This window comes from Medicago sativa, chromosome 3 (genome assembly GCF_051527215.1).
Source record: "Medicago sativa cultivar Bolivia chromosome 3, Bolivia_mono, whole genome shotgun sequence".
NCBI classification, from domain to species: Eukaryota; Viridiplantae; Streptophyta; class Magnoliopsida; order Fabales; family Fabaceae; genus Medicago; species Medicago sativa.
The window spans coordinates 4,609,947-4,626,087 of NC_140751.1; the positions used below are offsets into that span (position 1 = coordinate 4,609,947).

At 33.9% G+C, this 16,141-nt stretch overlaps 2 protein-coding genes and 1 pseudogene across 2 annotated transcripts; 2 read left to right on the forward strand and 1 right to left on the reverse strand.

Moving 5' to 3' along the window:
- Nucleotides 1-143: 143 nt before the first annotated feature.
- Nucleotides 144-3,156, forward strand: LOC146935079 (putative F-box protein PP2-B12). The gene is made up of 3 exons (XM_085750266.1): nucleotides 144-763; nucleotides 901-1,052; nucleotides 2,167-3,156. Exons 1-3 carry the CDS (start codon nucleotides 455-457, stop codon nucleotides 2,660-2,662), a joined length of 957 nt encoding a protein of 318 aa, XP_085606392.1. The 5' UTR covers nucleotides 144-454; the 3' UTR covers nucleotides 2,663-3,156.
- Nucleotides 3,157-8,423: 5,267 nt separating this feature from the next.
- Nucleotides 8,424-11,309, reverse strand: LOC146935080 (uncharacterized; annotated as a pseudogene).
- A 1,468-nt stretch (nucleotides 11,310-12,777) lies between these two features.
- Nucleotides 12,778-14,031, forward strand: LOC146935081 (inactive poly [ADP-ribose] polymerase RCD1-like). The gene is made up of 3 exons (XM_085750268.1): nucleotides 12,778-13,142; nucleotides 13,221-13,316; nucleotides 13,519-14,031. The coding sequence occupies exons 1-3, from the start codon at nucleotides 12,906-12,908 to the stop codon at nucleotides 13,627-13,629; spliced, it is 444 nt and encodes a 147-aa protein (XP_085606394.1). The 5' UTR covers nucleotides 12,778-12,905; the 3' UTR covers nucleotides 13,630-14,031.
- Nucleotides 14,032-16,141: the final 2,110 nt, after the last annotated feature.

Sequence of the window (16,141 nt, forward strand, 5' to 3'; positions counted from 1 at the left end):
TCTCCTATAGTATGAAAATTAATAGAATATAAACTATATTGAGAAATGGAGAGTTAAAAAGACACTTCACCATTCTGCCATTAATCTGATGCAATATAGCTAGGTTGAATAGAAAACTTACCATGCCAATATTGAGGGCTTCTTGTTTTTAGTTAACAATAAGATGTAAGTGAATGTGAACTTATATTTCCTCTCTTCTATGTGATTTCTTTTCCATTTCGAAACTGCTGCCTTTTGGTTACTTAACTGATGGTAACTTGGTTATTTCAAAAAAAAAAAAAAAAAATTGATGGTAACTTGGTAAGTTATCTTTCTTTCGTATGTGTATATTTGTGGAGGTAAGGGGCAAAATTGGAAAATGAAAAAAATAACCAAAATCCCTAATCCTTGTATATATATTGTTATTATATATATAGATCACTTCACCACTATTTAACCCTAAAAAAATCAAAAAATGGAAAGAAGGATAATAACGGCAAAAAGCAGAAGAGTGGAGGCAGCTTTTGATGAATTTCCGGAAGGATGCATCTCAGCCATTCTGTCTCGTACGACTCCTGTTGATGTTTGCAGACTCTCCCTTGTTTCTAAGACTTTCCTTTCTGCTGCTGATTCCGACGCTGTTTGGAACCACTTTCTCCCTTTCGAATCCCGTCTCATTAACTCTATCATCTCACATTCTCCTTCCCTTGCCAACACTCCCACCAAAAAGGCCCTCTATCTCGCTCTCTCTGATAGCCCAATCATCATCGATCATGGTCGAAAGGTATTCTTTTTCATAACCGTGAATTTCTTAAATATTAGGGTTTATTTTAGAAAAAATTAATTTTTAATCAATTGTTAAGGCTTATTGATTTAAGATGTTTTCGAAATGCTAATAAGCCTTGAATATATGAAATTCAGAGCTTTAAATTGGATAGGAAAAGTGGAAAAATATGTTACATGCTTGCTGCTAGATCTCTCACCATTCATTGCGGTGATGGTGGCAGTGATGATAGTGATGATAGCGGTGATTATGACATTGATAAAGAGTGGATTCATATGAATGATTCCAGGTTAGTTTTTTTTTTTTTTTTTTCCTTGTGTTAATGATACTATTATTTCCCATCACTTAAAACCCAATATGGCTTCATTAACATAATCAACAGTTCTTGTCAAAAAAAAAAAAAAAACATAATCAACAGTTCTAAACCTTTATGAATACTAAATTGGGTTAGATATGTAACTGGTCCCTCTAAATATATCAATATTTGATTTTAGTGCTCCAAAAATATTCTTTTAGGTTTTTGGTTCCTCCAAAAAATTTCATCCATGAAATTAGTCCCTGTTCTCAATGTAGAGCAGTGACTAATTTCATAGATGAAATTTTCTGAAGGGAACAAAACCTAAGAAATATTTTAGGGGGACTAAAATCAAATGTTGGTATATTTAAGGGGACTATTTACTTATTTAACCCTACTAAATTTGTGAATCAATTTTTTATGGGCTTGAATTATTCTTTTTCACATATATGTCTGTTGGCAAGGAAATTTTCTGCAACTTTTAAATCATGCCATAGATTAATGTCTCAAAATCCATATATAGCTTCTCTCAAAATGAGAAGGCTACATATGGTTTGAGTGATAACATGGGCAGAGCTACTAATATTTTGGGAGGGGCTCCTGTCCATGCCGAGTCTTCTAATAGAATTCTAGTATATAATATATAGTGTGGAGTATTATGATAGTCCAATGAATATTAATGTTATATGGACAATTATGATAGTCTAATGAATATTTATTTGCATAGTGTGGAGTATTAATGATACATATATTGTATTTTTGTTAAAATATTTTCCATTGTCATGCTTCTAACTCTCTTCCAAAAAAAATTATAAGTAAATACTTCTCGCTAGACTATTCAAACCCAAAGTTAACTTACACATGAATCTGAAGCTCAATATTAGTGATGGGTCCCCTCTCTGATAATTCTCTTTTAATAGATAATAAACAATATAACTTATTAATTGAGAAGTTTCTCAATATGCTTCGTTTACAACTTCCAAACTTTAGTTGATGAGCCTACATTATTATCGTATCTACACTTGTATTATACTCCATATGTGATGGTATGAATCACTTTCATCTTTTTTCAAAATTCTTGTATTCTTGTCTTTGCAATTATTTACAGGTTTCCTGAAGTCGCTAAGCTTTGCATTGTGTTCTCGCTTAAAATTCGTGGAGTGATCAACACTTTTTCCTTGTCCCGAAATACTCGGTATGCGGCTTATCTTGTGTTCAAGATGATTGATGACTATGGATTTGAGAATGAACCTATGGACCTATCAATTGATGTAGAAGGTGGCCATTGTAGCACTAAATCCGTCTGTTTGGATCCAAACGCGTCACGCAACAAAGAAAGAACGTGCTCGAGGAATCACTCCTACAAACGTCGTACTGTTTGCAAATGTCCCGGTCCTAGATGGAGGCCATACCCGAGTGTAATAGGATTGCAGCGCCCTAGTATGAGAAGCGATGGGTGGTTGGAGATTGAGATGGGAGAGTTCAATTCAAGACTTGAAGGAGAAAAAGTCCAAATGAGTGTTGTCGAGAAATTGGAGAGTGGCAATAAGAAGGGAAATTTCTTTCTTGAAGGAATAGAAGTTAGGCCTAAGGTGGAAAATTAGGCAATATTCATTGAATTATGCAGGGTCTTGTCTCTTAGGTGTGTTGAGGGAATGCTTGTGCATGATTTCTGGTCATGATGTTTGGGTTATGAAGGAATATGGAAACAAAGAGTCTTCGACTAAATTGTTCATCGTTTCTTAAAAGTCTTGCACCTTGACCAATGCATTATATATGTTTGAGGATGGTCAAGTGTTGCTTGAATATTTTGAGTATCGAGATTGTGAAAATAAGTTGATTGCTTATGATCGAAGGGATGCCACTTTTAAGTCTAGTAATTATAAATACAGGTGTGTTTATGCTCGAGAAATATGTGCTCAGAGTTTGATATCACCTTGGTCTTAAATCTAGGATTTAAATGCGGTGCAATGTCACTTGAGCATATCACTTTTTATGTTTTTTATTTTGGGCTTGTACTGATTCCTGATTACTTAATGGATGAGTGTTAATGATCAATTGAACCTTAAACTTGAGAAATTGTAGTTATTTTCAATTATTTGTTTGTTTGTATGATGATTTGTGATTTGACTTTCTAAGTTCAGAATTAGGATTTAATTAGAAACTATGTGAATACTTTAGTATCTTTGCTGAAATGTCTAATTTCATAATATGTGTTTCAAATTTTTCACAATACATTATGAAGTGAACTAATCAAATCTTGTAATGCACACGGTTCTTTATAAAAGTTCGAATAACTTTGCGAGATATCATGATCTTCAAGTGCAGAATAAAATGTATGGATTAGTTGTAGCTGAAAGATAATTTAGAGGCATATTGAACCAAACCAGTGGAGTGGTAAGTACGTGTAATGTAATTCCTTTTTTTTTTTTTAAATCAAAGGCAAACACTTATTCGAATGAGTTAACCATTTGTTTACGGTTGAACCTTTTGCTTCCACTTCATTAATGCAGACAATTCGGTGACTTTGTTGTGCATATTAAGTGATTTTTAGTCTGACATTGGTTTGCAAAGTACCATGTAAGTTTTGATTATTGGTTATTCTTTCAGACAGCCACAAAACAGCTACTAGAACCGTTGCATAAAAGAATTTTGACTAACATGGTCGATGTTTAGTTTTGCCAAAACAGAAGACAAGAAATTTAAAATGATATAGAAAAGGTTAACATAGTTTTCTATATATCATTGATTTTAATTTGATTTATTTTCATATTTGAAATAAAGGAGTCGTAGGATTATTATTATTAATTAATGTAGGGTTAAATATCTTTTTCGTCCATATATAAATATTCAAAATATCGTTTTTAGTCCCTATAAAATAAAATTTCATTTCCATGTAAAAAAATTCGTCAATTTTACTATCAATTTTTATGAACTGTGATTTTATTTTTTAGGGATTAAAAACAAATTTTTTAATATTTATATGAACCAAAAATATATTTAACCCATATATATATTGTAATATCCCGCATGTCAGTATCGGAATATTACCAGTCGACCGTGTCAGAGGATTAATGTTTATGGAAAATAAGTATGATGGAAATGTTTAATATGAATGTCAGGCAGTCACAGGTTAAGTGCCAGAGACGTGCAAACACGTGTAAGACGAAGGGTATTTAAGTAATTTCACGCAAGAGGGGTATTTAAGTGATTTTCACCCAAATTTCTTCATTATCAATTGCTCTTTCTCTCTCTAGGTTTTCTTTGAGAATTTTCTCCTCCTTCTCTCTAGATCCCACGCCATCTCCTTCTTCTTCTTTTCCTCAATCTTTCTCAAAACTTCTTTCAAATCAATAAATATGTTGTACAAGGTCACCTCAAGGTATTATGGTGTTTGGAAACTTGGCTTTTGTTTGAGTCTCTCCATCCCTTCTCTTGGGACTAAACTTATCCCTTCCTCTACCTATTATCAAGTCTTTCAAGATTGAAGAACAAGCATGAATCATGGTGCTTTGGGTTTCAAGAATAACAACAAGCTTGGTATGGTATGAGCTAGCAAAGAAAGTGGATCAAGAGTTAGGGTTTGTTTGTTGTGAAGAGAAGATGATGCATGGAAGCTTAGGAATCAAGTTCAGCTTATGTTAGGTGAGTTCCTAGTTAGTTCTCTACCATTGAATTATGTGTTTAAGCTTGTGAGAACAACATAAACATTTAGGGTTTTATATATGAAATAGTTACCCCATTTTATGTCATGCTCACAATACATGTAAATACTTGTTTTAAGACTATGTTGCAGGTTCTAAATGATTTGTAGAGTCATGATATGCCTTTGGATGCTTTGTTTTGAGGATTTTGGGTCTGAAACATGTTTTGTGCAGGTGCTGCCAGCGTCAACTCGCCACTGCGAGTAGGTATGCTCGCGAGGCAAGCACAAGGTCCGGGAGGGGGGTGTTGCTCGCCCCTGGCTCGCCATTGCGAGTTGCAAGCTCGCCATTGCGAGTAAGCTCACTCGCGAGGCGAGTGAATTGTGCCTAGTGCATGGTTCGCTCGTCTCACCTCAAGTGTTGTCTGATGGTTCGGTTTTCTTGCATACAGTCTTTTACACAAGTAAACCCCTCAAAAACAAGACATCCAAGGCATGGGTTTCTAAAGGTTTTATCCAAATCAAATCAAGTATTTATTCGTATTGGATAGCATGACATATGAGAGAAATATTCAATTCATGATCGGGTAGCAAGTTATATTTCAAGTAAGGGATATGCTAGAGCCTCGACTAGTTGTCGAGAACTAGAAAGTTAAGCAAGAATTATATGTAGGATAAGACGCGAAGTAATTCTCTTCGCATATGACCTAGAATGATATAGCAAATGTGTTAAGCCATGGATCGATTAGTTAGTCTCTCCATTATGATTTGTTATGTACAAGAATGAACAAGTATGAGTTTACCAATAATCGGATCGATCAAGGTTCCGAGGTAACTCGCATGTATGATTAGGTTTAATCTTTCGCGATGATAAGACTAAGATTATAACCGCATGGCGGTGTTCGTGTCTCTTGATATCCACGTCAGGGGGATACAAGAGGTTCTCGACCTAAGGGGAACGGTTTAAGCCGCAAGGGACCCGCACGACACCGAGGGAGTCCGATGTACGTACATCCGTCATGTATGGAATTGTTCTCGGGGTTACTCCACCCGGGGCTCTCCGTAAAATGAACCAAGATAAGAATGATTGTTCAACGCTAACATAATGAATAATGAACTTAGACGCGATTATGTATGATATGTTTATGATCACGGATGTACTCATGTATGTTTATGTTAAGTACCAGTCATGACTAGGACAAGTAAAGAATATGATGCTGATGACGTTCTTAGGTTTCCCTAATCGTCTGGCTTAGGATTGTGTCATGAACATGTTACATGAAGACCTCGATGCGTTCACCGTATCTTGGCATAGTGGTCCTAGGTTCCCTTGACCGCCATGACACATAAGATTATAGTAAGCCTATAACAAGTAAGATGAAGTTAAGACGGTCCTAGTATGCACAACCGTCTAAGCATGCAAGTCCCCACACACGTATAATCAACCGTCAGGTTGTAAAGTAGACACGTGGCAACCGTAGGTTTCCCTTGAGGTTGCCTATAGCTTAGGATTAGGTGGAACTCACTGAGACATTATGTCTCATCCCAATCCTTTTTGTTTCAGATAAACAGGTTGGGATGGCAAGCTACAAGTTGGATAGGTGTTTCGGTAGGTGTTCGTTCGAATTGCAGCAGGATGACATGAATACAAGGAAGCACAAACTAGATTCTGGATAAGTTATGTTATAGATTCAATGTACGAACACTGTGGGTGTATAAGATGTATAATTATCATGTAATAAGTTGTAAATTTTTAATGTATCCAGTATCAGATTAATGCACATGCTAAACTTTCTAGATACGTTTAGTATGGGTGTTACATATATATATATATATATATATATATATATATATATATATATATAAATTAAAAAAATTGATTTTAAATATGGATGTATAAAGCATTAGGGAGGTCAGTAGGGACCAAAAGTTTTTTCTACAAAATAAATAATCATATAATCCAACAGTAGCTAAGGGATGAATCGTTGCTAAATCATTTCACTTTATTTTCATTCTTTATTTCTTATATACATTCTTAACATCACAATCCTTCATGTCCTTAAAATGTAAAATGAACTATTAGAGTTATTTGATATTTATCAACTATATACTAATTTAAATTACATCATTCACAATTTCTTAAGCCAAACCCTAGGAGCACGGCGACATCAATAAATTAGGCAGGAGATCATTTCTTAATTTATATTTTAAATCAATGTTTTAAATCATTGACTGCACTCTCTCAAAAAAAAAATCATTGATTGCATGTTTATTCCATTGGTTTATGAACTTGATCTTGTTGTCGAGTTATAAAGTATAAAAATAAAGAAATATTCCAGGAGAAGGAAAATCAACCTTTAGGGTCCGGGATCTCATTATATGACACAATTACACGATTGTCAATTTCTTAACACCAAAGCCTTAGAAACGTGGTGATGGTAATAAATTAGGCGTGAGGTCATGTCTTCATCTATATTTCAAGTTAATTTTTTAAATATTTGATTTCATGTTTTTCTATTGGCTTATGAAATTAATTATTTTGTCGAGTTCTAGAATGTGAAAGTAAAGAAGTATTCCAAGTGGAGGAAAATCAACCTTTGGGGTCGAAGATCTCAATGAATCACACAATTACGTCGTTTGCAATTTCTTAACATCAAAACTCTAGGAGCACGATGACGGTAATAAATTAGGTATGTGATCATTTCTTCATCAATATTTTAAGTCATCATTTCAAATCATTGATTACATGTTCTTTTTCTATTGGTTTATGAACTCGAGCTCTTTGTTGGGTGATAGAATGTGAAAGCAAAGAAATATTCCAAGAGGAGAACAATCAACCTTTGGGGTCTGAGATTTGGTTGCATTACAGGTTAATCTTGAAAGATGTAAGTGGATTTTTCTTCTTGAAAATTGTAGTGAAGAAGAGAATTTTGTGAAACTTAAATTCCGATCATTAATTTTCAAGAACAATAAAATCAAATATATTGTCTAAATTTAATATATATACATACTACCCTAATTTTTTTTAAAAATCTCTTGCGTGTATATTGTTATGAACCCTAATGATCGTAAATGTGAAATCGTACAATCTTAATGAATATGTATAGTTGTGTAAGTTATCAATAAATTGATCTCACTATGATGACTTTCAAAATAATTTTTGCTTTTGGTAAATTAAAATGTTGCAATTTATGTTTTTCTTCGTGAATAATTTGTGAATCAAATTATATTGGTTTGAGCTAAGGGTTAAAATGTTTTAGGTATGGGTTCAAACTCGGACGAAAGATAAAAACTAATCTAACAAAATAATTACTAACATTAGTAATTTCAAAAGAATAACAACTTTAATAATCTTTCAAATAATATCATGTATACATTAATTTCCTGAAACTTTATATTTGTAACTCTCAAAAATATTTATATGTTCTGATATCAACAAAACACTTATTAATAATAAGATATAGTATGTAAGCAATGAAATAGTGAAATAACAATACTTAAGAAAGTACTAGAAATTCCGTATGTGTGTAATATGATAAGTGTTTTTATTAATAAATATTTTTTAGTACTCTTGGCTTTGATATTTTTCAAAAAATTTCAACAACTGAAAAGATTTCAAAATAGTTTGAAATGGTGAACTACTAGAATTGATTAATATTTAGCATGCTAATAATTAGATGTGCACCAAAAGATGGAGATTTTTTTTTTTTTTTTGATAAGCAAGGAGAGAGGACAGGCATTAAGTGGCATCATCGACATCCCAACTAGGTTGGCACCCCGAGAAGCCTCCATCCTATGCCGCCAAACTCTTGAAATTTTATTAAAAAAGGGGGGGAAAATAATTGCAAAGGAGGGGGGACTAGGCCAAAACCCACAAAAGAAAGTAGAAAGGAAAAATAAAGCAGAAATAAAAAACAACCAAAAAACAGATTATGGAAATCTGTAGTTAGGAAAGCCACAATTATCCCTAAAGAAATCAACCTTCAAATCCTCTAGAAGAGTACGCAAAGGATTATGAGACAGATATAAATTCTTTAAAGCAACCTGAGTATTAGAATCACCAATACCTCTAACATTCCAATAGAGAAAATTCATTGATCAGTTGAATGAGGATCACCCCGAGCACGAGTTTTAGGAGGCTGCTTCGGCAAGACTAGTTGTAATTTAAGTTTCTATTTCTGCTTCCTAGTTAGGACCAGCGTGAAATCTTCATCAGCTGATCTTTTGTCAAATTCACGAACTCTTTCCCATAAGTCTAAACTGTGCTGAATATTTTTGTTGGGATGAACTTCTTGTTGTTGTAAACTGGAAACCACTTGCTCCTCTTGAATTTCCGTGGGCATGCTAAAATTTTCAGTAAGGGGGTGCTCAATAACCACAGGTGAAACCAAAGAACTGCTTGAATCGGAATGCACGTCAACGTGCTCAACAACCGTATCCATCTGAACCTGTGTCGATTCTACAGACACCTTATGCACCTCAATATGCTTAACAGAGGATGAATGTAATACACGCTCATGGGAACCCTTGGGGCTCTCCACCAGCTCCCGCGGGATCGAATGATTGTGTTCCACATCATTAGAAAGCGTAACAGTAACATCGTCCACCGTGGGGTTCTCCAAATCCTCCCGCGATGTCTGATGCAACCACTCCGCTCTCTCAGAATGCACGTCATCGTGCACAATAGGGGAAACAACCTCTAACACTGGCGTAACACGTGGCAGCTCCTCAGGAGAAATTTTGTCAAACACTTTGTGTAATGGAAAGCTGAAAGAGTTTGACGACAAAGACGGCATGGACACGTCCATCTGTGAAATAGCCATTACTGATGTAACAATAGGAACCGACACAATTTGACTAGTAGCAGCCGTTGCAGAAGAAACAATAGGAATAGTAGCCTGTGTTGTCGAATGAGAAGGCGTTGTGACCCTCTGGGTAGTAGTAATTGTGGAGGTAATAGGAGTCGGGACGCATGTCCAATTAGCTCCATTAGCAGATGTTGAGGCCCCCACATCACCATGTTGTCGTGATTGTTTAGAGAGGGGGACAACTTCGGCCACAATAGGTTGTTTCCCACGATCATTCTTTTCCTTTGGTGCCTGCGGGTGTAGCCACCTACAAGTGGTGACATTGTGTCCAATAGAATAGCAATGATGGCAAAATAGCGGTCTCCTCTCATATTGAACTTCCACTTTGAAAGCAAAACCATCCCGCTCGACAAGAATTTTGTCATATGCCCTTTTTGATAAATCAATGTCCACTAAAATGCGGGCATGATGACCAAAGGTACGGTTACATGTGGGACCATCAAGGTCAATAGGAGTGACAACAACACTCGCGATTTCCTTCAAAGTTCTCTCCCGCCAATACTCTTGTGGTAGCTCAACCAAGCGAATCCATATTGATACATGTGTCTTCTTCTGATAGTGATAGTTGAAGTCCTTGGTCCACTGAGACAGTCGTAACAAACCCGGCTTAAGATTGATGGTGCCTGCTGCCCATATTTTGCGTAAATCATCATCCAAATCAAAATGGAAGTCATAGTAGCCTCTGCCGAGTGGTACCATTTTCCAGATAGCCTTTGTTTTCCAAATCTTGCCTAATTTGAAACTCAAGTCGTATGCAGAATACGGTTTGTCCCCTTTGTTCAATGTCAATCTCGCCCGTAACGCATTCTTGCACTCCTCCACATCCCGATGGTATTCATCTTGGCCAATTCGGATACTCAATGCATCGCCTTTGATGCAAGGCATTGGGAACGACCTATCATCATTTGAATTTTGTCCTGCTAATGCCGCTGCAAATGATTTTGGTGGTGGTGCCTGCGCTTGCACAATTGTTGTAGATACAGTGTCAGACACACACGACCAAGGGCACGTGTATACCATCAAAGGCCTGCCTACGCTTCACCAGACCCGGTTCTAGGAATGAGTATTGCGTGTCTCAGTCTTTGTAATGCCGAAGGACACTAACGCGACTGTGCGAACGCAAATGGAAGAACCAGGTCAAGGGAATTGTGACAAGGGAATTGTGACAAGACTGAGTGAGAGAACAATGTGCAACAGGAAAAAAAAAAGGAAACAGAAGTTGAGCAGAACCTTATCGCCGATCAACAAGTTCTCTCAATTGCAAGTCTCCCCAATCAAAGTTAATATTTGATAGAGAATCAAACAACTAACAATGAAGGAAAAACAAGAAAAGCAAATCCACTTGTACAATAGGTAATTCTCAAGAAATCTTTGATTTCAAATTCTCATCTTTTCTGGAGCCTCTCCTGCTCGAAAGGAGCTTTCCCTTTTGTGTCATATCCAAAAGATGGAGATAGCATACCATAAACTTATCATGATTCATCCAAATAAACATTGAGTTATGTTCAGTTGTCACATACAATATGATTTTCCTCCACGATGCATCAAATATATCATGTTGGGAAAAGTACTAACTATCATTGATGTGCTTGGGAGGTGCAACAACATGTTTGATATGATAACGAGTGTGACGAGTGTGTCAAAATCATGACATTTTTTCCCCAAATTATTGTGGTTTACCTAGTTTTGGCAAACTTGCTAGATACCAAACATACACAATGTTAGGTGCCTAACAACCATTGTTTGGCCTATTACCACCTTCATAACTATAAAGATAGGACATTATGTTTATAAGAAACATTGTTTGTATTAGTTTTCTTCTTCCCCAATGTTCATATCTCTTTTATCCTTTTAGAATACACTTAGTTCTATTTTTAATTTGATATTTGAATGTTTTGTCAATTCATAAATTATTTTTATTTTAATGATAAATTCATTTATAGTTATTTATTAGAATTTTCAAATTGTTGTTACTTTAAAATAATGATAAATTGTTATGGTAGTAAATTTTTAAAAAATTAAGAATTAGCTATTTGTTAATTTTTTTTTGAAGATGACGTTATATTTTAATGGATGTTAATAAAAAACTAATTTACACTATTATGTAACAAAAAAAAAAACGCAAGGTAGTATAATAAAATCGTCCAAACAATGATTGTCAATGTCACCTTTATTTTAATATTATTTAAAAAAATATTACCATAACAGATATTATTATATTTAAGTAACAAATTTGGAAATTTTACCAAACATCCATACTTGGATTTCACATTAGTAGAAAATATTTATGATTTAACAAATATTTGAAAATCAAATTAATCATAAAATTGAAGTGCATTCCAAAAGGATCAAGTGGATTTGTGGATTGTTGAGAAAGATAACAAATACAATGAATACTTAGCTGGTGCTTACTAAGCAAACAAATTTGTTGTTAATGTTTATCTCTTTAGGTGTGTCGGCGACATACTCAATTCATTTAACGGGTTAGTTTATTGTTTTTGTTTTTGGGTTAGAATTTAGTATAAATAGAACCCCTTACACCTTCAATTAGATACACAATTTCAAAGTTAACACATATTACTTAATTGTTTGGTCTTTCTTTTGTTGTGTGTTATTGCACTCAGGTATAATTTCATAGTCTTTTCTTTGTTTCTTACTCTTTTTTATTTAAAATTTTTAACTTATAAGTTTGAATATTGTAATTTATTTTGTATTTACTTGCTTGTGTTTGATTGAGTTTGTAATTGATTGGTTGACTAAGTTTGTTTTATTCTTGGTATGTCAATTTTGTTTTTGTTTTTCATCATTTTTATACTTTGATTTTGCATTTGGAAGTCTTTTTTTTTTTAAATAAAAAAATTGGGTAAAATGCTGTGGTTTGGTGATACAATTTCTCTAGTTGAGAGTGATACAATTTTGTAATGAAGAATATTTTTGTAAAGTGACTCATTTTTTCTGTTCTCCATACAACATTAATTATATATATTAATTATCGTGAAATTCAAGTGGAAACTTATAATTTGGGAAGGAGAGAGTATTCAATTATTTTTTGGTTGTACTATTGCAATGTTTTACCTATGCTTGTTTCTATATATTTGTTTTCCTCTACAACGAATGCTCTTATTAACCTAGTATTTATCTTCATTATTATGTCAACATTATGTTATCATGATGATCACATGATGCTTTATACCAGTTCAATATTCTCAAATGGTTTTAAACATCCAAGCACTGCCAACCATTACTATTGCTCATATTCTATAGTTATATTTACCTGTTGCAATTGAACTTTTATATTTGAGCGTGTGTATATTTATAGTTATCAAGAAGATAGAAATGGACGCAAGACCCACAAAGATATCAGATGGAGCTGCAGTCATTCTGAAGCAGAAGCGCACTACCCGACATGTTGCACATCTGACTGGAGCTTTGACAGCAACTAGTATTCCTGCTAACACTCAAAGAACACCGAGATCCCCGTGGATATCTTTACGCGTGCTTGTAGCAGCCCTCAGAAAAATGACTCCTCCAAATATTATGTTTGAAATCATTCGACATTATGAACAATTTGTGGTATGTAAAGTAGGTCCAATTAATGCATATGTCTTAGATGATAAAATATCTCTAATGTATCATGTCGTACTTGTGTAGTCTAAGAAGATTTCCCGTGACGATTTCATTCGGCAGCTGAGGTTGATTGTTGGAGACGAAATAATGACATCTGCATTAAATAATATTAAATTCAAGGTACCGAATTTATTTGCCCTAAAATTTATTTTAATTTGGTTTTGAAGCATGCTAAGTTTTCTTGTGTTGTGTTTATACCTCCCATCAAAATCACTCTAAATTTCAATTGCATATCATATGCTTAACTTTTGCATTGTGGATTCGTACGAACTATCTCTTGTAATTTGATTATTCATCCTAATATTTATTTGGCTTGTTATAGGGACCATCTTGGCCGATCAAACAGCTCAAACAGCAAGATGAAGTGAAGCTTTTGAAGGAGGAGGCGGAGATTTCTCAGTTGGAGTTAACTATGGACAACATGAAGTTGTGATATTGTTTTCTCCCTTGGATAAATATTTTTTTCTTTAATTTTGTTTTGTTGTCCTAATTTACCATTTCGATACGGAACTGTAGTGTATGTTTGCTATTGAAACTTCATAACAATTTATTTTGAAATGCTTGGTGATTAGATGTACAATGAACTTTCATATTTTATGGATTTGGTATTGACTCAATATGTGGTTAAATAATTCGTCGACATAATATCTACGGAATATTGTAGTTGGAAGTCTTGACACAACTTGTTGTACCGTGACTATTCACTTATTAATGATAACTTTGTTCATTCAAAAACAAAAATTGGCTCAAGTGCATAGTTTATAATTATTGTCATTTATTTGATTTCTTTAGTTATATAATAAATGATCATCTAGCCCTATTCAAAAGATAAATAAATGATCATCTAGCATTTGTAGCTCTCTAAAATGATCATCTTTGTAAGTTAACTTTTACTTAGTTTTGACTAAATCAAATTTTTGTATAATGCTAATATATTTGAAAAAACCCCAATTGTTTTATCGCATAAATCTAAGGTAAAATAGGTAATAGTGAACCCTCATTCATAAATTTCAGAACGAAACAAACACAGTGAAGTAAAACGACGAACCCTTCTTCGTTTCCGAACTTCTTCACTCTTCAAACTTGTAAGTTTTCTTTAACACTGATTTTAGCTCATTGTGTTTTGATTTTGATTTTTTTTTTTATTGAACTCATTGTTAGGGTTTATTGATTTGTGTGAATTTTTTAGCTCCGCTTTAGACATAAGTTCATTGCGTTGGATATGATTTAGTTTGAGCTGATTTGAGTTTTTCTTTTCATAAAAATGTAATTTTTTGTTCTGGGTATATTTATTTGTGTGATTTTTGAAGATTATTTTAAGATTGAACTATGCCATAGAAGATGTTGTGTATTTGAAGTTGAATTGGTGCTTGTACGTTTCTGATAATTTAGGAAAAATGATTATTCTATGACAAATGTTAGCTGGTAAAACCCTTAGTTTTGTTTGTTCATGATAAGCGCATATGTATAAGCTTGCATAAGTTATTTTTCCAGCAACAACAACAACAACCAAGCCAAACCCGACAAGCTATTTTTCTAGCAAAAGATAAAATAACATTATATTATTTTTACATATGTTATATATTGTTTTTATGTTTTTATAAGCTATATTGGAGAACTTATGAAAATAATATGCTATATTGGAGAACTTATGAAAATAAGTTGAAAAAAGCTTATGGAAAATGTTATTAGCTGTTTTCATAAGTTTTCCCAAACAGTCACACAAAACTTATGCAATTGATAAGCTCAAATAAGGCAATCCAAACAGACCCTAGATCAAATTCATATGATCCCACCAAATAGAGTGGGACTTAATGATTTGTTGGATCTAAGGTGAATTTTAGTTGATAAGCAGTAAGTACAAGTAATTAAAAATTCATTGTTAAAATCTCTATTTATTTTCAGGAGCTTCTCTAGATATGCTTTTGAAAGAATAAGAAAAAAACTATTATCAGTGAAAAGTTGTGGTTGCTGTTATGTGATTGTGTTTGTTTATATAGGTGCAACAATCGATTTTGATTGAAATGATTTCATATAATTGATTTTAGTTAAAGGTGAGTTTAAGATAAAAATGTTTTTATGTTTTGGTCATGTTCCCTAGCCCGTGCTATAGTGGGAAGGTGTAATGACACTAACATGACAGCTGAATTGCGTTGTTGTTTTATTGAACCATCAGCAATGATGAATGATCAACTCCCAATGTATTAATTAGGAGGAAAAGAAACCAACTACAACGTAGAGAGTGTAGGGGAAGAAGGAAATAAGGTTCTAGGCATAAGAATGAGCAGGGGAAAGAAGATTCCTGATTCAGACTCTGATTTCAGAGGGAGGAGGTTTACCTCACACACATTCCACACACTTCTTCCGTACACACATTCGGCTTTATAGTCTCAAACTCGTTCGTTGACGTGCACCTCTCCTCACTGCCCTTGTGTGTATTGTAAAATAGGTTTATTGTATATGTAAAATGAAAATAAATGTTGTGTCTAGAACAGTACCAACTTGTTGACTTGGGTTTTTTAACTGATATCATAACAGAGGACTTTACATTGTATTTTCTCTTAACAATACACTTTGTGTCCGCTTTACATTGTATTTATTTTCTCTTAACTGAAGTTTTAGAGGTTTCTTTATAATCACTTTGTGTCCATATTTGTCATGCCTCAGCTATATTTATCCAGAAAAAAAAACGTGATTTGAAGAATTATAGTGTAACTGCAGTTTCCATTATGCATAAATAGATTGATATAAGTCTATTTATTTATTCTGTTGACCGGGCGGCATCTCAAGAAAAAAATTGGGAAAAAAATAAATAAATTGAGCCTTGAGACTGAGCTATCATAAGTCATAACTTATTCAGTTGACCTTGTAAATATTCGGAATTCTATTATCTTATGCTTTGTTGCAGGTTTGTCGTCATTTTTTATATTCCATTTCATGGTAGA